This window comes from Vicia villosa, unplaced genomic scaffold (assembly GCF_029867415.1).
Source record: "Vicia villosa cultivar HV-30 ecotype Madison, WI unplaced genomic scaffold, Vvil1.0 ctg.001636F_1_1, whole genome shotgun sequence".
Lineage (NCBI taxonomy): Eukaryota > Viridiplantae > Streptophyta > Magnoliopsida > Fabales > Fabaceae > Vicia > Vicia villosa.
Window position 1 is genome coordinate 241,652 of NW_026705681.1, and position 26,746 is coordinate 268,397.

At 37.3% G+C, this 26,746-nt stretch overlaps 1 protein-coding gene across 2 annotated transcripts; it reads left to right on the forward strand.

Annotated features, from left to right (window-relative positions):
- Nucleotides 1-1,880: 1,880 nt before the first annotated feature.
- LOC131636117 (membrane magnesium transporter-like) lies at nucleotides 1,881-25,853 on the forward strand. Of its 2 annotated transcripts, XM_058906765.1 has the most exons (6): nucleotides 1,881-1,892; nucleotides 7,208-7,265; nucleotides 7,307-7,359; nucleotides 7,459-7,559; nucleotides 24,468-24,532; nucleotides 25,754-25,853. In XM_058906765.1, the coding sequence occupies exons 1-5, from the start codon at nucleotides 1,881-1,883 to the stop codon at nucleotides 24,490-24,492; spliced, it is 249 nt and encodes an 82-aa protein (XP_058762748.1). In that variant the 3' UTR covers nucleotides 24,493-24,532; nucleotides 25,754-25,853. The 2 variants fall into 2 exon arrangements, 1 of the variants encoding a protein (XP_058762748.1); XR_009293963.1 differs by lacking the exons at nucleotides 1,881-1,892; nucleotides 7,208-7,265; nucleotides 24,468-24,532; nucleotides 25,754-25,853 and adding an exon at nucleotides 6,884-7,160 and having other exon boundaries at nucleotides 7,459-7,537.
- The last annotated feature ends 893 nt before the right edge of the window (nucleotides 25,854-26,746 follow it).

A 26,746-nucleotide genomic window follows, 5' to 3' on the forward strand; every position in this document is an offset into this window, starting at 1 on the left:
GGCGAATGAATTGGTATATTTTTCCACAAAGGAAGGGAAGGATTGTTTGCTCTTTAAAGTGGATTTTGAAAAGGCGTATGATAAGGTGGGTTGGAACTTTCTTAAATTTATGTTGGAAAGGATGGGATTTGGGGAAGTTTGGATGAAATGGATGGATGTCTTAATTTTCTCTAGTAAAATGTCGGTCCTCGTTAATGGTAGTCCCACAAAAGAGTTTGTGGCGGAACGGGGACTTCGGCAAGGTGATCCCTTATCTCCTTTCCTTTTTGTGATCGTAGCGGAAGGCCTTAAAGTTATGGTTAACAAGGCGGTGGAAAATGGGGATTTTGTTGGTTGTAATGTTAAAGGAAAATGTTTTGTAGATGTGCTTCAATTTGCGGATGACACTTTATTGGTTGGAGATAGTAGTTGGAAGCACTTATGGGCCATTAAAGCGGTGTTGAGAGGTTTCAAGATGGTGTCGGGTCTTGGAATTAAATTCAATAAGAGCAAGCTTATTGGTATAAATATTAATTCTAGGTTCTTGGAGGTGGCAACCTCCTTTCTTTCTTGTAAAAGGGAGGAAAATGAGTTTTCTTTTCTTGGTATTCAAATTGGTTCTAATCCTAAAAGGATTAATTTTTGGAACCCTTTGGTGGATAATATTAGGAAGCGTTTGAGCACGTGGAAAGGGAGGTGGCTTAGCTTTGGGGGAAGAATTACCCTCTTGAAATCGGTGTTAGGTAGTTTACCCATTTTCACCCTTTCCTTTTATTTGGCTCCTAAAAAGGTGATTCGGGAGATTAATAGAATCCAAAGTAATTTTCTTTGGGGGTGCGGAGGAAAAGAAAAGTATTCATTGGGTGCGTTGGGACGATGTTTGCACTCCGATGGATAAAGGAGGGTTAGGTATAAAGAGTTTAGAAGACTTTAATTTGCCTCTTCTTAGTAAGTGGAAGTGGAGAATTTTGGAGGAGTCAAATTCTATTTGGTATAGGATGCTTAAAGCTCGTTATGGGGATATAAAGCTTAGGATGATTATAGAAGGATGAAAAATTGATAAGTATAGTTCGAAATCGGGTTGGTGGTCGGATATTTTGTCCTTGGATAAAAGGATGTCCGGGGATCTTTTTGCCAACAATGTTTCTTTCCCTATTGGTGATGGTTACTCTACCTCTTTTTGGCATTCTATTTGGATAGAGGAGGGTATTTTAAAGTTGTTATTTCCGTATCTTTTTGCTATCTCTTTTTTACAAGATGTATCTGTTGCATGTAGGGATACCTTTAGTCCCGGAGGGTTTGGAAGGCAACTTGATCGCTTTGAGGGATTTGTTGGATCTTCACCTGCTTTTGCGGTTTCTTCGTCGGAGTATGGTTTGATAGACCGTGTGGGTTGGCGTCCGTTGGGACGTGATTCTTTTTCCGTCTCTTCTTGCTATGGCATCATTCGTAAGGATGTGTTGATTTTCGGCCCTTCTAATCGCTATGATTTTGTTACTTATCTTCTTTGGAAGGGAGACATTCCTCTAAAAGTCAAAGCGTTTGGATGGAGATGCTTCAAGTATAGGATTTCAATAAAGGATTCGTTATTGTCTCGAGGTATTTTATCTTCTACCTCTAATCTTTGTTGTGTTGTTTGTGAGGATTATTTAGAATCTCCCGTTCATCTTTTCTTGGGTTGCCGAAAGGTGGATGAGGTTTGGAAGGAAATGGCGTTTTGGATTGGTTTGTCTAATTATAAAGGGGGGGATTTTAAGGAGAGTTTTTGGATTTGGTTTTCTTTTTGTAAATCAAGAAAGTTAGCAAAAGAAATACGGGGTGTATTTGGATGGATATTATTTGAAGTATTTGGCTTATTCGGAACGGCATTATTTTCAAGAATTCGGTGTGGAATACCCGTGATGTCGTTTGGAGTTGTAAAGCGCTCTTATGGAGGTGGTCTTTTATTGGGAATATTCCCCACACCAATTGTAACTTTTGTGAATTTGACAAAAACCCATTGTATTACTTAAGTTAGGTTTCAATTGATGGGTAATTTTCCTTCCGCGGCTTTGCCCGTGTTCTTTTGTAATCTCGTTCCGTGAACTTTTGTTCTCATTAATGAAACTTGCTTACAAAAAAAATTAATTTCATAAAGTGTATTTTTTTAAACAACTTTACTGTATTTTTTAATTATTAAATGATACTCATTACAAATAAATATAATTCATATTTTTCAACATAGTAAAGATTATGATTTTTCTACATGTAATATTTAATGATATGTGGAGGAGATTATTGGGATTCAAGTATGGGTACTAAAGTCTCACATCGACTAAAAATGTAAGAAATGTTAGATTTATAAAAAAGGTGACTCATATTCTCACTGCTTTGAGGTTTTGGGTGGATATGTGGCATCAATGTCTCATGAATCCATAACTTTGTATCATTGACACTTCTAGACCTCGCTCCCTGGATTTGCTAACAACTGATGTTAGATTTTTTGGTTTGATATGGTTTTGAAGTTCTTAGTATGCTTGGTGGTTACTATAGCGGGGAAAATCTGAGATCGAAACCATTAAGTTGACTCGACTCAATATTTCAGTGAAAGTCGCCACCACGCTTTATTGTTTCCAAAGGAAATGAGAAAAGAACGAAAAAAACCCCAAAGTTTAAAATAAGAAAGAGATCTTAGGTACGGGTGTTGATTATACAAGAGGAAGGTTTTAAGCACCCCTCATATCTGTGGTACTCCACAAGAACCTTTTTGAAAATATGTGTCGTGTGTGCTAAAAAAAGAGTTTTGTTTTATTTTTAAAATAAGCTCGGCAAGACATTAAGCCTTGTGCCTACATACCTCCTCGGTGCAATGGGGAAGTCAGAGCTAATGTAGTTTCACTTAAAGGGAAAAGGTTTTTAAAAGGAATAAACACTTTTATCGTCGTCGCAGAGAATACTCAGCCATTGATCTTGAGCATGAGAACAAATGAGTTCTTTGCATCGCAAATGAAAGAAGGGCTCCAACTCGGATAGAAATCAACAAGTATGCCACTAGCTCTCTCACGCGGAAAAGATCTCATTATATCAATCAATTTCAAAATCGTGGGGTATCGCAACTCACTACAACAATTAATCGTGTCTAAACTTTTGAAGAAAAAGCCACTAAGGGCAAAAGATACCTTTAAGAAAAGGTTTTAAAAGGTTTTACAAACATAAGAAGGTTTTGGAAAAAGGGATAAGATTTTGAAAATCTAAGAAGGGGAGGAGATGAAGAGGCTATCCTAATACGCAAAATAAAAGCTAAGGAAAGAAACGGTCTAACCGAAGAAGAAGTCAACACTTGACATTATGAGTCAAGGTAGATTTCCCATCCTTTGGAATATCAATACTAAACCAACACATTATCACTTGGGGATCCAGATGAACTTATTATCTTTAGCACCACTTTGCATTAAGCATATTAAGATTCTGACGAAATCGGGCAGAGTAACGGCTGTTTTTGGGTAAAATCCTTATCACAATGCCTTGGAATTAAACATCAAGGGTTTTCAAGGAAATACCAAATCTTGAACAAAACTTAGATCCACTTCAAGAATCACCAACACAAATCTTGATCTCTCAACAATTCAAGAAAAAAGTGAAATGGATGGTGGTTTAGCTCAAAGTTAGTGAGGTTCAAGATGTGACTCACTAACTTTATGAAAGAAAAAGAGCTTTGGTCAATTTGGTAGGGATGAAAAGAGAAATTGCAAGAGTTTTATTGGCGTTCCAAGCTTGTAAAATGAAGAGGTAGACACCTCTATTTATAGGATTGTGGCAAGAGTAGTGGCAATTTGGTCATTGTGCACTTGGTAATTAATCTTGTGTTTAATTGATGTTTAATTGATAAAATGGGGTTAAAATGGATTTAATGAAGGGAATTAATTTTGGTGAGGTGGAAAATTGGTAAAATGACAAAAATGATCAAAGAAAATAGGTGCCAAAATGATGTCATGTTTCCCTCTCTATTTTTTTTTTTTGAATTTTCGCTCCAGGAAATCGATTTCCCATATGGGTAAATCGATTTCCACCTTCAAATTTCCAAAAATTTTCTTCTTGCACTGTTTTGATTTTTGCCTGATCTTTTACCTGTAAAATATAAACAAAAAAGACAAAATACATATTTTTGAAATTTGATTAGTATAAAACAAATAAAAACTAGAGGTGCTTGATGATTCCCCTAAGAGCTAATCACAATATCAAGAATAGAGCTTCACAATGCTGCTCTTGATTGATGATTAAAATGCAACCAATGTATGATCTTAGGGTCAAAAATTGGGGTATGACAGATGCCCCTATTTAAGTTTCTTCGATCCGGAGATACGATGATTGTAAATCTTTGTTTTGAGGAGATTGAAGAGACTTAAATATATAAACACACAATTTTTGAACCTAAGATGCAATGCAATGTTTAATGAATGCATACGATGATGATGAAACAAAACCACTGGGGAGGAAAAGGAACTCCACAGGGGAAAACAAATGTCTTACGGGAAGAACTCCACCGGGGAAAACAAGACTTTGTTGCAGAGACTTTGCTTGGAAAAGATACTTCACTGGGGAAAACATTTCACACCAGAGAGGTTAAAGCATCACCTTTCACTAGGGATGAGAAAATACGGCAACTTTCAAAGAAGGTGGAGAAGGAATGCATCCTCTTTCACTGGGGATGAGAAAATATATCACCTTTCACTGGAGAATCAAGATACCAATCTTTTATTAAAAGAAAACACACCATCGTTCCACTGATGATATGAATAGAAATGCATCGACGTACCACTGACGATGAAAATAACAAGATACACCAACGTTCCACTGAAGGTGAGCTACAAACATTCTACTGGTGGTAGACAAGAGATATATCGTCGTACCACTAACGATAACATATAACAACGTTCCACTGAAGGTATGAATAAAAATACATCGACGTACCACTGACGATGAACATATAACAAGATACACCAATGTTCCACTGAAGGAGAGCTACCAACGTTCCACTGGTGGTAGACAAGAGATATGTTGTCGTACCACTGACGATAACATATACCAACGTTCCACTGAAGGTATGAATAAAAATACATCGACGTACCACTGACGATGAAGATAACAATATACACCAACGTTCCACTGAAGGCGAGCTACCAACGTTCCACTGAAGGTAGAAAAGAGATATAACGTCGTACCACTGACAATAACATATACCAACGTTCCACTGAAGGTATGAATAAAAATACATCGACGTACCACTGACGATGAAGATAAAAATATACACCAACGTTCCACTGAAGGTGAGCTACCAACGTTCCACTGAAGGTAGAAAAGAGATATACCGTCGTACCACTGACGATAACATATACCAACGTTCCACTGAAGGTATGAATAAAAATACATCGACGTACCACTGACGATGAAGATAATAATATACACCAACTTTCCACTGAAGGTGAGCTACCAACGTTCCACTGGAGGTAGAAAAGGGATATATCGTCGTACCACTGACGATAAAATATACCAAAGTTCCACTTAAGGTATGAAAAGATGCACCGACGTACCACTGACGGTGAGGAGCAATCAATAATACTTTTCTTTTCTTTTCAAAGATTGAGAGTGCAAACACAAGTGCACAATCTCAACAAACATCATCCAGCGAACAAAATTCAATCCATGGCCAAATGGAAAGAAGCTGTCAAATAAGACCGGATCAAGTGAGGGAATAACTCACTGGATTTCTGTCCATAAGTATTTTGAACAGAATAACTGAAACATATTATCCACATAAAAACAAATTCAGTGGGGATTTCAAGGAAAGTGGGTATTTTCTGCCTAAAGACACTCTAAATGAAATATAAATATGATTGACAGTAAACTTCATGTTAGCAAATGTGAATGCATGACTGTTTTTGATGCATGTTAATGATGCATATGCTGCCAAAACTTAGCACAAGAATTAACTCAAGAGATAGAGTACAAAAATAACATAATCAAGCATGTCTCAAGTTGAGCACTCGAGGTATCATCCACAAACATGAGCCATAACAAGTTTTTGATGGCTTTGGAATAAATGCTACTCAACACTGAGGAAACATCGGAGCTGAGAGAACATGATAGCTGAGTTCTACATCATTTTCGAACTTGGCCAAAAATATGTCAATCGGAATACATCTTTCCTCTCTTGCACATGAATACATCAACAATATCCATTCCTTAATATACTCGTGAATCAAAATAAAACTTCTTTTATATTTTTTCAAAAAGGTTTTTGTTGAAATCAATTTTCTTTTTGTTTCAAAAATTACTATCAACAATAAATGACATTTAGGAGATATGAAAGAAATAAGATTGCAAATAATGGGCAAAGGCTCAAACTTTATTAATAGAATGGTAGCTTGCAATTGGCAAGACCCCATGGATGATTACAAAGTTTGGAAAATGGTAATTTTGTGGAAAAGGTACATTGAAATGTAATGACCCCATCCTCTCTCTCAACTTTGAATCTCTGAGCAAAGGCTTCCGTTGAAATGTGTTGAACTTCCATTATGCCAAAATTCACTTTTAGAAGCGCTAAAAAGACAGTACTTTTATCAAAAAGCGCTGCTATAAGTTGAAAAAAAAAATTTGCTAAAAAGAAAGCGCTGGTAAAGGGAATAGCTAAGAAAGCGCTTTAAAAAAGTGCTGCTAAAGGGCAAGATAAGAAAGCACTTTTTAAAAAGCGCTACTAAAGGACATGATAAGAAAGCGCTTTTTAAAAGCGCTGCTAAACACCATATGTTAGAAAGCGCTTTCTAAAGGCGCTGCTGCTAAAGGGCATATATTAAAAAGCGCTTTATTATAAAAAAATGCTGCCTTTTGGCATTATATCTAAATTCTAAAATTAAAACACTAAAACCCTAAAATACCAATACACGATATTTTCTGCAACTCACTCACCTCCGTTATGCAACTCACTCAACTTTTCTCACCTCTTTCCTCCATTCACCGCTCATGGAAACCGTTGGCCGCCGTTCTCACCTCTCACCGTTCACGGAAACCGTTGGCCGCCGTTCTCACCTCTCACCGCTCGTTTTTCCTCTCACGTCTCTTCGATCTACAAGTTCTTCACCAATTCGACTCCGATTCAAACCCTAACAACGAGGATTGAAAACGTTCGCGTTTTGCCCTGCAGTGTATGCATTGTTCTTTTCCTAATTCTTTATGTTTTGATTTCGGCTAGTTTTTGTTGAATTGTTTTTCTCTCGTTCTTTTTCATGCTGCTTATTCCACCCTCCAGTGTAACCATAATCAATTTGTTTTGATATTTACTTGGTTGTAGATAAGAGCTTGTTGAAGATTACTGAAGAGGAGTTTTCAGGACCTCCTTTCAATGTAACCTAATTAATTAACTTCACTTTATTTATTTATTTTAATTTTGCATTGTGTATGGTGTTTTTGAGATTAGGGTTTTATTTGATTATGATGATGCAGATGGTGATTCAACTGTTTGTTGGATTGTTGCTTTGTTTCTGGGCTGCTCTTACTGTGCTTGGGAAGTTTTTGTCCATACAGCCACAATCTGATGAAAACAGGTTTGTTTTTCTTATCTATCCCTTTCTATGTTAGTTTCATTCTATTCAATTATTTAAGGTTCTTGCTGTAGTTGTTTGTTTTTAGGTTGCATTTGTTCTGTGTGCTTATTTAGACTAGTGGATGTGAATGGTCTATTAGGAGATTTTGTCTAAGTTATTTGGTTTGAAAGATTTACTTTTATGTTAGAGAAGGGAGAAAACTTGTAGAGTGTAACCTTACTGTTATTCCAATTGATATTATTTTAGAAGAAAGCTCTCTGTTATCGATGATTTAGTTGTCAAAAAATTATCATGTTAAATGGCTATATTAAATGGATGTTCTCTATGTTGTTAGTGCTTCATAATATGTGCTATGTTAGACGATAGGACTGGTCTAGAGGGGGGTGAATAGACCACCTTTTTCGACTTAAGAAAATTTTAGCTATTTGAAACGTGACTTCCCTGAATCACTTAATCGTCTAAGATGATTATGTTATCGGGGACCGAATATGTGCACTAAACCGAACGGATGAGAATGTCAAGTGATGAATTACGTTTTAACGAATATCTCGATTGTCTCAATTACACACTATATGGTATATTACTCACAATGAACGTTTTCACTAAAATATGAACAAAAATTTGATTGAGTAATTTTATCGAACACTTGGTGATCGATATTTTACCTAACCTTAGTTTTTGTTCAATAATGGAAATAAACGAAAACAAGTGAAAATGCGATAAAGTAAAAGCGATAAGGAACACGATATTTGTTTAGGCAGTTCCTCTATCGTCCTCGCAGGAGTACGTCTGCCCCTAACTTCAAATGAAATTAGGAAAGTTTTATTTGATTGCAAAATGTTTAACAAGGATAGAAAGTACCAATCACCAACTGTAATCATGCAGTAAAATTGAAATACAATTCGATCCTCCCCTTGATTCAAGTCGAATCAAGTCAATGTCTAAGATCTTCACGATCAAGACCCTGATCGTTCCTTTCTCAATCCTCTGGTTGTAGCAATTTTGTTGAGTAGATCTTCAATCTCTCAAACCCTTATGCACGGCTGAATTGATTACCAAAGCGAATCGATCGTCAAAAACCTTCGAACAAAATCTTTGATGAGGAAGGAAAAACCCTAAGGTTTTATACAAGAAACACCCTCAACAATCTTCACTCGAACAAGATGAATGTCTACCGTCGAATCTCGAACAAGACAAACTCTACCGTCAAACCTTATCAACACACGTTCCTTACTTCGATCGAGAAAGATGATTATGTGTGATTATCGATCAATAAGCGAAAGGTTGAAGATGAGAAGAAGCTGAGTCTATATTTCACGTTTCTTGTTGTTTTGCTATTGAATGATCACTTGAGTATTTATACCACATTTGATGCATATACCAATTAGAACACAGCAGAAAAACCAGATTAATTAGCGACAGGTCGACCTGCTCTCTGCATAGGTCGACCTATTGAGTTTGTTGCACCTGAGAAAGAGGAATGTGTGACACTTGCGTCGACCTGAAGGGTCGGCGTGCGCATTCCCGTGAGTTCCCCAAAATCCTGTGCGTCGACCTGCTCCATCCATGCGTCGACGCATTTTCCTTTTTCATCTGAGGTTCAAAAGCTGGATGCGTCGACCTGAAGGGTCAGCGTGCGCATACCCGAGATAAACTCAAAGTTCCATGCGTCGACCTATGCATGTAATGCGTCAATGCATTGACTCCTTACTTGGAATCTTTCAGAATCAGCTTGCAATGGGTCGACCTATTTCATCCATGAGTCGACCTATTAGTGTCTTGTGGTCAAAGATACTTGTCTTTGTTGCATTAGCTCGGTTTCTCAGATTCCATTTGAGTTGTAGTTGATTCACAATGTTTTGACGTCATGAAAACTACACCTTGCCCTCACATACTCCCCCTTTTTGATGATGGCAAAAATTGTGAATCTTTGTATCGAGGCATTGCTTAACCGAGGTTCTTGCTCCCCCTTTCTGTATGCTCCCCCTATCTTGGTGCATGTGTTTTCCATTGCTTGCTGATTCACTCAGTTTTCTCCCCCTTTGACAACATCAAAAAGAGACAGGCAGTATTATACATATATGGTGGAATAACATAGTTCAGTTTTGATCATTTCTAAGCCCTTTTGCAATCATAATCATAAAGCATTCATTCACATAAAACAATTCTGAATGATAAAATAAATGGCAATATAACATAAATAGCTAAACGATAATGAGCACATAGCTCAATTCAAATCCTTACACAAACACAAAGTACGGTAAAATTATGTCTAGCAGAAAATAAAATTAAGTCACAAAATACAAATAAAATGTTCATGACAATATGTAAATGTTGAATGTAAAGAAAATCAAAAGAGAACACTAGGCATTTGCATCATCATCTCCTTCTTGAGCCGATGGTGGTGGTTGAGACGAATGGACTGGAGGAAATGGGTAGTGTTGCATGAAGGCACTTGTGAAGGAGGATATTTGGTTGCTCTGGGCATCCAACATGCCATAGAGCGTGTTGTACCTTTGCTCTTGAAGTGTCGAGTAGGCGGTAAATTGAGCACCTTGCTCAGTGACACGAGCGGTTAGAGTGGTTAGGCGCTCATTCATCAAATTTTGATTTTCAAATTTGTTGAAGACGCATAGCCTCCATCAATTGTGTAATATTCGAGCCGCCAGTTTCAGCACCCACATCTTCATCTTCATCTTCACCTGCAATGTCTTCCTCTTCATCAATGTTCATTTCGTCCTCATCTTCTCTATTGAGATCCGGATTGTTGCCTCGTAGAACAGCACCATAGGCACCCGTGGCGCGATTGTAGAAAAATCCCATCATATTCAGTGTCTTCTTGGTGAATTCTTGGTCAATGGATATGGTCTTCTTTGGAAGCCGCTGAGATGGAATGTTGACTTTGTTAAGCACCCATTGGATGAGAGATGCATATCCAATAGCGGTTCCTCTACCTGATTCCTTTAATTCAAACATACGCTTCGCAATAAAATGAGGCCAATTGACCGGAATTCGGCTCTTAATCAACCAAACTAAGTACACTTCTTGTTGGTCAACACGAGAGTATCCACCTTGTTTAGGTCGGATGATACGTGCCACAATCCATTGTAGAATTCTGTCAACAATGTTTAAGAGACCTGTAGTAGCGGACCGAGGAAACAAATTGCTTTGGACTATATGGTCAGCATGAGGGCGTCGCAACATGTTGTTCAGAGCAACATTATAGTCAAATTGGGTCATCACATTTGTATCAGTTACCGTGACGGCATTCTCACGTAGTGGAAATAGACCCAATTGCCTCCAAGTGTTGTCGGTGATGGCGTATGTGGTTGTACCCATATGAAAGTTGAAGGAACTCCCTTGGAAGTGTCCTTGCATACCATTATAGAAAACCCTTACCAGATCCTCATTGTACTCATGGCTTAGTTCAAGAAAAGTACCCAAATTTTGAACTTCAATTAGTTCCATTACCTGTTGAAGATGAAGTCTTCGTTGAGTTCCTGTGAACAGCATGAATTATTTGATGACTTTTCGGTTTCTGAAGTGGGAAGAGTAGGATTCCATAAGAGCATCAGGAATGAGAGATAAGGCATCCTCTACTTCAGGTTGTTGTTGAGAGGAAGAGTCTTCTCTGCTTGCTCTCTTTCTCAGTGATTTGTGGGAAGCCATGGATGAGTGAGAGAGAGGAGATGAGTGATTCTTAGGGTTTTTGGGAGAGGGTCGGCGCAAGAGGAGAAGGAAGATAATGAAATAGCTTTGTGTTCCCTTTTAAAAATGTAACCTAATTTTGAAAATTTGCGAACGATGCGTCGACCTATGCAGTGGATGCATCGACGCATGAGCCTTAAGTTTTTTAAAATTTATTTTTGAGTAGGTCGACTCACATAAAGATGAGGTCGACCTAAGGCTTGCAAATTTCAAAATTTGGCAGTATACAATGAATGTATGCATGTTATGACCAAATCTTGCATAGAATAAACATATTGATGAACACATTTCAACTTTACCATAGTGATACCTTACCATGAAGTGAGTTTTATGGTTGAAACGATATTACCTTTACACAAGGGAGATGAGAAACAAGCCCTCACATATCCTTTAATGAACACTTCAAACATTGTGAGAGCATTGATAATAAATAAAGCATATGCAACTACTCATAGTTGCAACCTATCCGATATATCAAGGACGCCGAGTTCCCTACGGATGTGAAAGAAGGGCTCGGTAGCTAGTAGTTTTGTAAAGATGTCGGCAAGTTGATTTTTGCTATCAACATGCTCAAACACTACATCACCCTTCTCAACATGATCCATAAGGAAATGATGTCGTATTTCTATGTGTTTAGTGCGAGAGTGTAAGACCGGATTTTTGGTTAGATTGATAGCACTTGTGTTATCACAAAAGATAGGAATATGATCAAGCTTGACATTGAAGTAAAGTAATTGTTGCTTGAGCCAAAGTATTTGAGCACAACAATTACCAGCCGCCACATATTCCGCCTCGGCGATTGACAAAGCAACAGACACTTGTTTCTTGCTATGCCAACTAACCAAGGAATTTGAAAAGAAGTGACATGTTTCACTAGTGCTTTTCCTATCCAATTTGCACCCGGCAAAGTCGGAATCGGAATATCCAACCAAAGAGCAATCACTACCTTTGGAGAACCATAAGCCATGCTTAGTTGTACCTACAAGATACCTAAGTATGCGCTTAACGGCTTTTAAGTGAGACTCCTTGGGACATGATTGATATCTTGCACACATGCATACACTAAACATAATATCGGGACGGGAAGCGGTAAGGTAAAGTAGGGAACCGATCATACCTCTATACCTTTTTACATCAACCGACTTACCATGTTCATCCCGATCAAGATTTACCGCGGTAGGTATAGGAGTGTCAATGGCCTTGGACTTTGCCATATTAAACCGTTTGATGAGTTCTTGACAATACTTGGTTTGACTCACAAACGTTCCTTCTTTTAGTTGTTTTATTTGAAGTCCAAGGAAGTAGTTTAGTTCACCCATCATGCTCATTTCAAATTCTCCCTGCATAAGCTTAGAAAACTCCTTTACAAGAGTCATGTTAGTAGAACCAAAGATAATATCATCCACATACACTTGAACTAATATTGAATGCTTTTCATGTCTCTTAATGAATAGGGTAGTATCAACTTTCCCTCTTGAGAAACCTTGATTAATTAGAAAGTTGCTAAGCCGCTCGTACCAAGCTCTAGGAGTTTGTTTTAAACCATACAAGGTACGCTTAAGTTTATAAACATAATCAGGATAATCAACGTTTTCAAATCCGGGAGGTGGAGATACATAAACCTCTTCATTAATAAACCCATTTAGAAAAGCACTCTTAACATCCATTTGATAAAGCTTAAAGTTTTGTGAACATGCAAATGCAATTAACAAGCGAATTGCCTCAAGTCGGGCGACCGGAGCATAGGTCTCCTCATAGTCGATCCCTTCCTCTTGGCTATACCCTTGAGCAACAAGACGGGCCTTGTTGCGAGTGATGATACCATTTTCGTCTAGTTTGTTCCTAAACACCCATTTAGTGCCAATTACTAGATGGTCTCGCGGAGGAGGGACAAGGTCCCAAACCTAATTTCTCTTAAATTGGTTTAGCTCTTCTTGCATAGCTAAATACCAATGCTCATCGACTAATGCATCTTTTGAGTTTTTAGGCTCAATTTGAGAGATGAAAGAATAATAAAAACAAAAGTTACTTATCCTTGACCGTGTTGTCACCTCTTTTGATATGTCTCCTAGAATGTTCACCATAGGATGGTCCTTAGAAGATTTCCATGCAAGAGGAAGATCACTCTTCTCGCCTGGTTGATCTTCTACTTTCTCTTTAGGTGTTTGATCCACTTCCTCTTCATTATTCTCGGGTAAGAGGGATTCTTTATCTTTCTCAAGCTTGGCATCCGGATCATTAAGTAAAATCTCAGTTGATACACCTGCACCATTAAGAACACTACCTTTTCCGACAACTTTCGGACAAGACTCATCAAAAGAGACATGTACGGACTCTTCAACAATATGTAACCTTTTGTTGTATACTCTATAGGCTTTACTAGATTGAGCGTATCCTAGAAAGATACCCTCATCCGCTTTTGCATCAAACTTGCCAAGACTTTCTTTTCCATTGTTTAGAACAAAGCATTTACATCCAAATACATGAAGGTGAGAAATGTTAGGTTTTCTCCCTTTTAAGAGTTCATACGGTGTTTTGTTTAGAATAGGACGTATCAGGATCCTATTTAGAACATAACAAGCCGTATTAATGGCATCGGCTTAAAAATATTTTGGAAGCCCATGTTCATTAATCATAGTTCTCCCAAGTTCTTCCAACACTCGATTTTTACGTTCCACAACTCCATTTTGTTGGGGGGTTCGTGGTGCGGAGAAATTATGATTAATACCATGATTGCCACAAAACTCTTCAAAGAGATGGTTTTCAAACTCAACTCCATGATCACTTCGGATGGATACTATGTTAGTGTTTAATTTATTTTGAATTAACTTGGCAAATTTCTCAAATGCGGAGAAGGTGTCACTTTTATTTGCTAAGAAAATCGTCCAACAATATCTAGAAAAGTCATCAACTATGACATACCCATAATAGTTTCCACCTAGAGTTTTTATTCTAAATGGTTCAAAGAGGTCCATATGGAGAAGTTCAAGAGGTCTTGTAGTTGAAACAATGTTTTTAGATTTAAAAGAGATCCTCGTTTGCTTTCCCATTTGGCACGCATCACATAAGTGATCTTTGGAAAACTTTATTTTAGGTACGCCGGACACTAAGTCTTTTGAGACGATTTTATTAAGCAAATCAAAGTTGACGTGAGCTAAACGTCTATGCCAAAGCCATGAGTCTTCACTCATAGTTACTAGACATTTTGCTTCAATTAAAGATACATCATTTAGATCAAGCATGTATACATTATTTACCCTCAGGCCTTTGAACGCATCATCTTTCTTGTCATCATTTCGAATTATGCAACTTTCTTTAGAAAATGATACTGAGTATCCTTTGTCGCATAATTGACTGATGCTAATAAGATTGTGTTTAAGGCCCTCTACTAGAAGGACGTCAGACATAGTAGTAGAAAAGGGATTACCTACACTACCTTTACCGAGTATTGCTCCCTTGTTGTTATCACCATAGGTCACAAATCCTTTCTTCTTAGCCATAAAGTCATAGAATAAAGATAAGTCACCCGTCATATGTCTTGAGCATCCGCTATCTAGAAACCATCTTCTTTCGGATGGCTCAAGACATTCCACCTACAAATTTAAACAAGGGAAATAGGTACCCAATTTTCATTGGGTCCTTGTGTGTGAGTGAAACAAAGGTTGCTCTTGGGAGTCCATTTGAAAATGCCTTTGGGAACCAAGAATCTCCTAAAGCGACATTTTTTAATGGCATGTCCCCTTTTGCAACAATATAGACATCTTGAGTTTGAGTAGTCATCACATTTACTAGATTGATCTTTTATCACATAAGTGTATCGTTGATACGGATTTATCATACTGTTTTTGAAATGTGATCGATCAATAGCATATGTGATTTTTGGTTGTGAGGCCTTGTCTAATTTGGCTTTGATAGTTTTAACTTCTTTTTGCCAAATGTGACAAGTTTCACATCCTCCCCACTTAAACCAAGGACCTTTGTCAACAACGCCTGTGTCTTTGATACTCTTGATCATAGATTCCTTGAGAGTTTCTAATTCCTTTTCGAAATCGTTAACTTTCTTCTTAAGGTATTTAAAAATTCTTTTATTTGAGGCTAAGCGTTGAAATGCTTCCTTAGCTTCATGATGCAAGGTATCAAAGGCATGCTTTAATTCAAAATAAGACATAGCATCAACGTAATTATATTTATCATGACTTACAATCTTTTTCTTCTTTTGATGTGCCATGAGACATAGGTTGACGGTTTCCTCTTCATCGCTTGAGCTTTCTTTGCTAGATGAGTCACTATCACTTTCCCAAGCGATGTAGGCCCTTCTTTCTTTTGGTTGCTTCTTTTGAGGTTTACTTTTGGTCTTATCTTTCTTTAGTGAAGGGCAATCCAGTTTGTAGTGACCGGGTTTTCCACAGTTGTAACAAGATCCTCTAGGTTTAGTCTTCTTGTACTCATCTTGCTTGTTAGACTTTGATTGACGTCTATAATCAACTAGATTGTTGTCCAAGTGCTTAATTTCATTCTTTCGAAGATATTTGTTGTACCTTCTTACGAATAATCCCATATCTTCATCCGGACTTTCATCTTCAACACTAGACTCACTATCACATGTATCTTTGGTGGATGACTTAGAGCTTGAAGCCTTTAAGGCGATAGACTTCTTTTCCGTGTCCTTTGACTTTTCTTTCTTTTCTTTCTTTTCGTGCTTGTTTAGGTTCATGAGGTCTTGCTCATGTTCTTCAAGCTTTCCGAATAGAGCTGTGAGATCCAATGTAGTGAGATCATTGGCATCTTTGATTGCCATGACCTTCGGTTGCCATTCCCTACTAAGACATCTCAAAACTTTGTTAGTAGCTACGGCATTGGGAGTAATATGTCCCAATGTGTGTAATCGATTTATAATGTGAGAAAATCTCTTTTGCATATCCGCAATGGTTTCACCATGCTTCATATGAAAGAGATCAAACTCTTGCGTTAAAGTATTGATTCTAGCTAGCTTAACATCATTAGTTCCTTCATGGGCGACTTGTAATGCATCCCACATTGCCTTATCCGATTGGCAATGCGACACACGAAAGTACTCATCGACCCGTAAGGAAGCTATAATCATGTTTCTAGCTTTCCAATCATACCCGTAATTCTTTTCATCTTTTTCATCCCATTGTGCTTGAGGTTTAGGTCTTGTGATGCCAGCATCGTTGGTTATGGTGATAGCCATAGGACCATTGGCGATGACATCCCAAATTTTTCTATCAACGGAGTTGATATGAATGCACATACAGTCTTTCCAATAACTATAGTTTTCTCCAGTGAAAACAGGCGCTTTAGTATACGCCCCTTTTTGACCGTTCTCCATTTTCTAAAAAGTTATATCAAACACTAAAATGAACCGGAGCTCGTGATACCACTTGTTAGACGATAGGACTGGTCTAGAGGGGGGTGAATAGACCACCTTTTTCGACTTAAGAAAATTTTAGCTATTTGAAACGTGACTTCCCTGAATCACTTAATCGTCTAAGATGATTATGTTATCGGGGACCGGATATGTGCACTAAACCGAACGAATGAGAATGTCAAGTGATGAATTACGTTTTAACGAATATCTCGATTGTCTCAATTACACACTCTATGGTATATTACTCACAATGAACGTTTTCACTAAAATATGAACAAAAAATTGATTGAGTAATTTTATCGAACACTTGGTGATCGATATTTTACCTAACCTTAGTTTTTGTTCAATAATGGAAATAAACGAAAACAAGTGAAAATGCGATAAAGTAAAAGCGATAAGGAACACGATATTTGTTTAGGCAGTTCCTCTATCGTCCTCGCAGGAGTACGTCTGCCCCTAATTTCAAATGAAATTTGGAAAGTTTTATTTGATTGCAAAATGTTTAACAAGGATAGAAAGTACCAATCACCAACTACAATCATGCAGTAAAATTGAAATACAATTCGATCCTCCCCTTGATTCAAGTCGAATCAAGTCAATGTCTAAGATCTTCACGATCAAGACCCCGATCGTTCCTTTCTCAATCCTCCGGTTGTAGCAAGTTTGTTGAGTAGATCTTCAATCTCTAAAACCTTTATGCACGACTGAATTGATTACCAAAGCGAATCGATCGTCAAAAACCTTCGAACAAAATCTTTGATGAGGAAGGAAAAACCCTAAGGTTTTATACAAGAAACACCCTCAACAATCTTCACTCGAACAAGATGAATGTCTACCGTCGAATCTCGAACAAGACAAACTCTACCGTCGAACCTTATCAACACACGTTCCTTACTTCGATCGAGAAAGATGATTATGTGTGATTCTCGATCAATAAGCGAAAGGTTGAAGATGAGAAGAAGCTGAGTCTATATTTCACGTTTCTTGTTGTTTTGCTATTGAATGATCACTTGAGTATTTATACCACATTTGATGCATATACCAATTAGAACACAGCAGAAAAACCAGATTAATTAGCGACAGGTCGACCTGCTCTCTACATAGGTCGACCTATTGAGTTTGTTGCACCTGAGAAAGAGGAATGTGTGACACTTGCGTCGACCTGAAGGGTCGGCGTGCGCATTCCCGTGAGTTCCCCAAAATCCTGTGCGTCGACCTGCTCCATCCATGTGTCGACGCATTTTCCTTTTTCATCTGAGGTTCAAAAGCTGGATGCGTCGACCTGAAGGGTCAGCGTGCGCATAGCCGAGATAAACTCAAAGTTCCATGCGTCGACCTATGCATGTAATGCGTCGACACTTTCACTCCTTACTTGGAATCTTTCAGAATCAGCTTGCAATGGGTCGACCTATTTCATCCTTGAGTCGACCTATTAGTGTCTTGTGGTCAAAGATACTTGTCTTTGTTGCATTAGCTCGGTTTCTCAGATTCCATTTGAGTTGTAGTTGATTCACAATGTTTTGACGTAATGAAAACTACACCTTGCCCTCACATGCTATAGTGATCTATCTCTATGTTTTTTCATCATAATAGGTTTAAGAGTTAGGTGTTTGGATAAAAAAACTTAATTGAGCTCTTATATATTCAACAACTGTTTAATATATGAGTAGTTTTTTTAGGTAAATTCAATCTCTTTTCAAAGTTTTTTTGAGGTAAATTCAATCTCTTCTCAGTGATTTTATGAACTTGCATTTGATCATGATTAGACCTAGAATTGCTATGTTTAACCTCTGACTCCATGTGAGGGAAACCACTGAGCTTGAAGCAGTAGAAAATTTAGAGAATAGCCAGTTATAAAGTGATCCATTTTTAGCATATTCATATACAAGAAAGTGATTTCCAACATATCCTGAAGAGACACCGATTAGTTTTACAAGATTTGCATGATTTACCTTTTGAAGAATCATCAACTCTTCTGTGACTCGGATGTCTTCCTTAACATTTTTCACAGCTAAAACATGACCGTCTATTTTAGCTTTGTACACAGATTTCCATATCCTGCATTGTTCATTGAAGTTCATTGTAGCTTCCATAATCATACAAGCTTGATACACTTTTGGATTACTTATATAGTTTGAAACTTCTGAAATTAACTTATCGGTTATCTCCACAGAAGGCGCACACTTATTCTCACAAGCTTTTCTCTTCCTCAAACAATACACATAAACTAGTAATGACAGTGAAATCAGAATAGTGCATCCTAGACATATACCAGGGGAAAGGATAATAGGAAAATGATTGTTTTTCTTTCTTCCACTCGAAGAATATTGTAATAATTGTGAAATAGCTGGTAAGCTTTTCACTGGGATAAAAACTGGAAGATTGGTTGCAGCAGTAAAATACTACACAAGCTATCATATGATATATTTGTGAATAGGAATTAGTTTAAATGTAATTATTTAGTGTAATTACCGATATAGCCCTGTAACCTTTATATATACGAGAAATAATAATGAAAAAAGTATCAAGCCAAGAATTGTTGACATGGTATCAGTAGGTTTTCGATCAAACCTGTGAGTTTTAGGTTAATCTTGGCTTTATTCAGCGACACCCCACTGGGTCGCTCTTGAAATCGTCTCGGTGGATCTCGTTTCTCGGTAATTGAAATCATCTCGGTTCTCGGTAATCTCTTCCAAGATTGCGATTCTAATCTCAGGTGCTTACAAATCGTGTTTTCTTTGATCGTGTTATCGTATCGGTGTCGGCAAGTATTCTGAATTAGGGTTTTGACTCGGTGTCGGCAAGTATTCTGAATTAGGGTTTTGACTTGGTGTCGACGAGAATCCTGAATTGGGGTGTTGATTTGGTGTCGGCAAGTATTTTCTTCAGTGTTCCGTTGGTGTTTCTTGTTTCACGTTAACAAAATTGTTACGTTAACAAAATTGTTCTTAAGTCATCTCTGATATTATGGCTTCCGAAGAAGAGATAGATCATATTTGTGTTCGTTTTACCGGAAAGAATTATCTTGTTTGGGAATTTCAGTTTCGGATGTATGTCAAAGGGAAAGGATTATGGAGTCACTTGGACGATGTCTCTTTGACACCGTTAGAGACAACTGACTTAGATGCATGGGAAATAGAAGATGCTCAGATTATCACTTGGATTCTCGGTACTATTGATCCTCACATGATTAATAATTTGCGATCTTTTTCCACTGCCCAAGAAATGTGGAACTACTTGAAGCGTATCTATAACCTAGACAACGCGGCCAAACGTTTTCAGTTAGAGCTAGACATTGCCAATTACAAACAAGGCAATCTGTCTGTTCAAGAATATTATTCTGGTTTTTTGAATTTGTGGAAAGAACACTCTGCGATTATACATGTTGATGTTCCCAAGAGTTCTCTCGCGGATGTCCAAGAGGTCTACAATACTAGTAGGCGAGATCAATTTCTCATGAAGCTTCGTGCAGAATTTGAGGTTGTCAGAGGTGCTCTGCTGAATAGAAATCCTGTTCCTTCTTTAGATACATGTGTTGGTGAACTTCTCAGAGAGGAACAACGTCTTGCTACTCAAGGATCCATGTCTCACGATGTTGTCATTTCTGAGTCTGCTATGTTTGCATATGCTCCTCAGAGTAGAGGTAACGGTCGTGATATTCGACATGTCCGATGTTTCTCTTGCAAACAATTTGGACATTTTGCTCAGAGTTGCAGTAAGAAGTTTTGTAATTATTGCAAGCAGCGGGGCCATATTATCTCTGATTGTCCCACCCGTCCTCCACGATCAGCACAACGTTCGGTGCAAGCATTTCCTACTAGTACAAGCTCTGCAGTTGGTCCTTCCATCACCAATCCATCTAATGGTGGTGCTCTCCAACCTGAAATAATCCAACAGATGGTACTTTCTGCTCTTTCAACCTTGGGAATTCAGGGTAAGTCTTCGAATGTTTCCTGCCCGTGGTTTCTTGATTCTGGTGCATCCAATCACATGACAGCCTCTTCTGAATACTTGCACAATTTACATTCTTACCATGGTAATCAGAAAATTCAAATTGCGGATGGTAATGCTCTCTCTATCACGAATGTTGGTGACCTCAACTCTGATTTTTGGGATGTGTTTGTAGCACCTGGACTTGCTTCCAATTTATTATCTGTTGGTCAATTGGTTGATAATAATTGTAATGTAAATTTTTCTCGTGATGGTTGCCTTGTGCAGGAACAGGTGTCGGGGAAGGTGGTTGCGAAGGGGCCTAGGGAAGACTGTTTCCACTTCAGTTTATTTCTAGTCATTTATCTCTTGTTTGTAATAATGTCTTGAATTCTTATGAGGATTGGCATAGAAAATTGGGTCATCCTAACTCTGTTGTTTTATCTCATTTATTTAAAAATGGTTTATTGGGAAATAAAAATGTTGTTTCTAATGCCTCTCTTTCATGTTCTGTTTGCAAATTAGCTAAAAGTAAAACACTTCCTTTTCCGTCTGGTGCTTATCGGGCTTCCTCTTGTTTTGAAATGATTCATAGTGATGTATGGGGTATGTCTCCTGTAGTTTCTCATGCTCGCTATAAATATTTTGTCACATTTATTGATGATTATAGTCGTTTTACTTGGATATATTTTCTTCGGTCTAAATCTGAAGTGTTTTCTATGTTTAAGAAATTTCTGACATATGTTGAAACTCAATTTCATGAAAATGTTAAAATTTTTCGCTCTGATTCTAGTGGTGAGTACATGTCTCGTGAGTTTCAAGAATTTCTTCAACAAAAAGGCATTTTGTCTCAACGATCTTGTCCCAATACCCCCCAACAAAATGGAATGGCAGAACGCAAGAATCGTCATTTGCTTGATGTGACCCGCACTTTACTTCTTCAAGCTTCTGTACCACCCCGATTTTGGGTGGAGGCTCTTTCCACAACTGTTTTATTGATCAATCGTCTTCCTTCTACGGTTATTGATCTAGATTCTCCTTTTTTTCGTCTTTTTTAAAATTCAGCCTAATTATAATGATTTACATACTTTTGGATGTGTTTGTTTTGTTCACTTACCTCCATTTGAAAGGCATAAGCTTGGAGCGCAGTCTGTTAATGTGCGTTTATGGGGTATAGTCACTCTCATAAGGGATTTGTGTGTTATCATGTCACTAACCATCGTTTTCGCATTTCTAGGAATGTGACATTTTTTGATAATCAGTTTATGTTTCCATGTGTTTCTCCTGTCATGAATGATATTGTTATTCTTCCTAAGTTTTCTATTATGCCTCAATCTATAGAACGCTATAAACCAGGTCATGTATATGTCAGAAAACACAAACAGCAGGTTCCCACACCCCTTCCCGACGCTGAACCGCCACCTGATCCTGTAATGGTTGAACCACGACGTTCTGGTCGAATATCTCGAGCACCCGATAGATATTCACCAGACAGGTATGATTCCTCACATACTTCTCTGACTGCCACACTCTCTAGCATATCTATTCCTACTTGCTATTCACAGGCTGTTAAAGATGTACGTTGGATAAAAGCAATGAATGAGGAACTTCAAGCTCTTCAAGAGAATTTCACATGGGATATTGTCTCTTGTCCTCCTGATGTTAAACCCATTGGCTGCAAATGGGTGTATTCTGTGAAATTGAATTCTGATGGGTCCCTCAACCGTTTCAAGGCCCGCTTGGTTGCCTTAGGAAACAAGCAGGAATATGGAATTGATTATGATGAGACATTTGCACCGGTTGCCAAAATGACATCTGTTCGTACGGTACTCTCTATAGCTGCTTCTAACGGGTGGGCTCTTCATCAATTAGATGTGAAAAATGCTTTTCTTCATGGTGACCTGGCGGAAGATATTTATATGACTCCTCCTCAAGGTTTATTTCCGTCATCTAAGGGTGTGTGCAAGCTCAAACGCTCCTTATATGGTTTGAAACAAGCGCCTAGAGCATGGTATGAAAAATTTCGCTCCACTCTACTTGGGTTTTCCTTTACTCAGAGTCAGTACGATTCTTCTCTATTTATTCATAGAACATCTACTGGAATTGTCCTACTTCTTCTGTATGTTGATGATATGATTATTACTGGTTCTGATCATGCTTCCATTCAAAGCCTTAAACAGCAGTTACAAGCAGCGTTTCATATGAAAGATCTTGGTAATTTGCATTATTTTCTTGGTCTTGAGGTTCATTCTACATCCAAGGGCATATTCCTCCATCAACACAAGTATGCCACAGATTTAATTTCTATGGCTGGTCTGCAATCGGCTAATCCAGTGGATACTCCTCTTGAGGTTAATGTTAAATATCATCGTGATGATGGTGATCTGTTGCATGATCCCTTATTGTATCGTCAACTCGTGGGTAGCCTTAATTACTTGACTATTACTCGCCCTGACATATCATTTGCTGTTCAACAAGTAAGTCAATTCATGCACTCTCCTCGCCACCTTCACTTGGCAGCAGTTCGTCGTATAATTCGTTACTTGAAGGGAAGCTCTCATCGTGGTTTATTCTTTCCTACTAGAGTTCCTCCTAAATTGAGTGCTTATAGTGATGCCGATTGGGCAGGTTGCCCTGATACTCGACGATCTGTCACTGGTTGGTGCATGTTTCTTGGCTCTTCATTAATCTCATGGAAAAGTAAGAAACAAGCGAGAGTCTCTAAATCTTCTACTGAATCTGAGTATCGTGCCATGTCTGCTGCTTGTTCTGAAATAATTTGGCTTCGTGGTCTTTTGGCTGAACTTGGATTTCCTCAAATAGAGCCAACTTCACTTTATGCTGACAATACAAGTGCAATCCAAATTGTTGCGAATCCTGTTTTTCATGAACGCACCAAACATATTGAAGTTGATTGTCACTCAATCCGTGACGCTTATGATGACAGAATAATATCACTTCCTCATGTCAGTACTCAGTTGCAGATTGCAGATATTCTTACCAAGGCTGTTCCGCGTCCACGTCATCAGTTTCTTGTTAGCAAATTGATGCTCATTGACAAGCAACATCAATTTGAGAGGGGATGTGAATAGGAATTAGTTTAAATGTAATTATTTAGTGTAATTACCGATATAGCCCTGTAACCTTTATATATACGAGAAATAATAATGAAAAAAGTATCAAGCCAAGAATTGTTGACAATATTATATATTAAGTTAATTTAATAAAAGTTCTTCGAGTTCAAATCGTGCAGATGTATTGTGATTGCTTAATGTGGTTGTATATAATGTATTGAACTAAGGAAGTAAACTTAAGAGCAAACGAAAATGGGTGTGACTTGTGAGTGTAGGAAACATGAATTGTCAACAATAATGTGCGCTTGAAGTTGCTGCTTAGCACACTTAAAAAGTTTGACTTGAAGTTGAAATGTGTTTTGCGGGGTTTGAAAGCTAGCGGATTGTTAAAAAGATTGATCTAATATTTTTCATGTGAATGATATTGGTGGGGGTTTAGTTAATGGGATAAGATTGGTGTTTGATGTATTGTCGTCCTATACGGATGTGGTAATTGGTTTGCATAGTATATTGTTAGCAAATCTTTATAGGATATGTTGGAATTACATAGACTTCACTTTGATGTCAATTGAGTATTTATTATGTGAAATCACATTTCTGTATATGATCTAATGTTTATGATGCCTGGTAATGTACAATTGATCTGACTTGCATGTGGATGAGTTTGCACTTGTGACTTGCTTATGAGCAAAACCTTGACTAATATGGAATTGGAAAAGTTCTTACATGGTTATGTAGTTTACCTTTTTCCATTTATATCTTGGGTATGTCTATTGGCATTAACTTTTCTTGTTTAATAATTTGCAGCTTCAAAAGATACCTACATTTATAATAGAGCCGCGGAAGGAAGATATATGCTATAAAGACGTAAGGTAAGAAGTATAATACATCTTAAAAACTTTATGGCTGATTCTCCCTCCTTCATAATGTATTTGGTACAAGTTTATTTATTCTATTCTCCTTGATTCTTCCTTCTTAATGAATCAAAATGTATAAACTTTTTTAACCTCGTGTCCAGTTATGTTTTATTTATAGACTGCACCCAATGTTCTGTCTTGTCCTGTTTTAGTTCTAAAATAGAAAAATGTACCAAATATAGATTAGAACCCATATTTTCCATTTCGTATAAATCTATCTTGTATACAAAGTACCAACTTTATGTTGGTATATTACATATAATTCATTCAATTGAAATTGAGATAGTTAAAAATTAAAATCATTTAGGAGAATGTTCATCTTCTACTTGGACTTGTTGTCATCAATCTTAAGTGTAAGCTATTAAAATGGAATTTTGTTTTGTGGATAATTTTCTTAGTTTGAGATGGTGTACTATATAGAGCGATGATATAAGAATAAGGACCTAGTCCTGTATAGAGCATATATACATTTCATGTAATTTAATACAGCTTTTGCGGTTTATCAAGTTGATTGAAGTTAAGGATTTAGCTGGTAGGGTCCTAATGGGGCAAACAATACTACACAACAAGACATATAATGAAGCATATTACATTTATATCTAGCATAAAGTTTTTTCATAGGGAATATACATGTCTCATAGTACTGTCATGGTATATATAAAAGGCTATATGCTTTGAATAATTTTAAAAACATTAATACATTTGAGTATGGGAAAGAACTTAATACATTAATACATTTTGATGGGAAAGGGACTTACTTGGTCTTCAATGCCGTGGATGCAATTTTGATAAGTGATTTGAATTCTCAAGACAAGGTAGAGTTGTTGGGTCTTGATACGTTTTTAAGTGTTTTGAGTTAGGTTCATTTCTGGTTTCTTGTTGTGTGTAGGACCCCTAGTGCTCTTGTTTTAGTTTTTGATATCCATGATATTTTTTATTTATTTTCTAACTTATTATATGATACATTTGTTTGTGTGTCTGAATGTTTAAGCATGACTTATCTGATTTATAACTTATTAGTTTCACAAGTAGGAAGATTAGTTTCACATTTCTAGTGTAGTGACAATTTACTTATCTGACTTATCTATACGTCATTTAGTCAATATGTATTATACTCCTTTATTAACTTTATTTTCTTCTTATTTTTATATGTATACATGCGATGGACAATTGAAGATAAATTAGAAGTTGATTTATGCATTGTTGGAAAGTCAATTATGGCCATCAAGGAGTCACGTTCGGCTGGAGAGAACTAGTTTTCTTTGGGAGCAAATCAGTGTATATATATATATATATATATATATATATATATATATATATATATATATATATATATATATTTGTATTGTATTTTGTGTTTTGAGAATTTGATTGTAAACTTAGCTTCTAGAGCACTTATAAAATTAGTGATGTTTAATATAATAAATGTATTTCTCAAAATATTAGTGAAAATTTGAGATATGTCAAAATATTAAAAATTATAAAAATAATAGGTTTATAAAAAACACCTACGAAAGCGCTTTTTCAAAAAAAGCGCTGCCTTAGGCCTATATATGAAAGCGCTTTTTAAGAGAAAGTGTTGCCTTATGCCAATATATGAAAGCGCTTTTAAGAAAAAGCGCTGCTTTACGCCTATCTACGCCAGCGCTTTTGCCTAAACCAAAAGCGCTGCTAAAACCTATAGCAGCGCCACCTACAACAGGGCTTTTAAAGCCCAAAAAAAGCGTCGTTGTAGGTCTTTTATGGCATAGTGTTCTCATGATAAACAGATGACTACTGATGATCAAGTCTTGTCTGATGTAGTTACTTGCCATGAATCCCTAACTTTTGCCTGGATCGCCCTTTCGGGTTTTCAGTCCACCGGGTATTTTATTCTGTTTATGTCTCTAACTTTTTCGTGGACCGCCCTTTCGGGATTTCAATCCACCGAGACGCTCTTTTTTGCCTAAGCCGCCCTTTCGGGTTTTCAACTTAGCGAGTTGTTCTTTTATTATTTTTAGGCGAAGTATTTCTTGACTAAATTAGCATTCACGGGACGTGGTAGCTCTTCTCCATCCATAGTTGCAAGAATTAATGCACCACCAGAGAAGGCTTTCTTAATAACATATGGTCCTTCAAAATTAGGAGTCCCCTTGCCCCTTGAATCAGAGGTGAAATACAAGATCCTTT

Bases quoted from the DNA above. Each gene is read 5' to 3' on its own strand.
- LOC131636117 (XM_058906765.1), top strand. The intron at 7,266-7,306 runs GTAACCATAATC...ACTTGGTTGTAG, and splicing joins TGCTTATTCCACCCTCCAGT to ATAAGAGCTTGTTGAAGATT. The intron at 7,360-7,458 runs GTAACCTAATTA...ATGATGATGCAG, and splicing joins TTTCAGGACCTCCTTTCAAT to ATGGTGATTCAACTGTTTGT.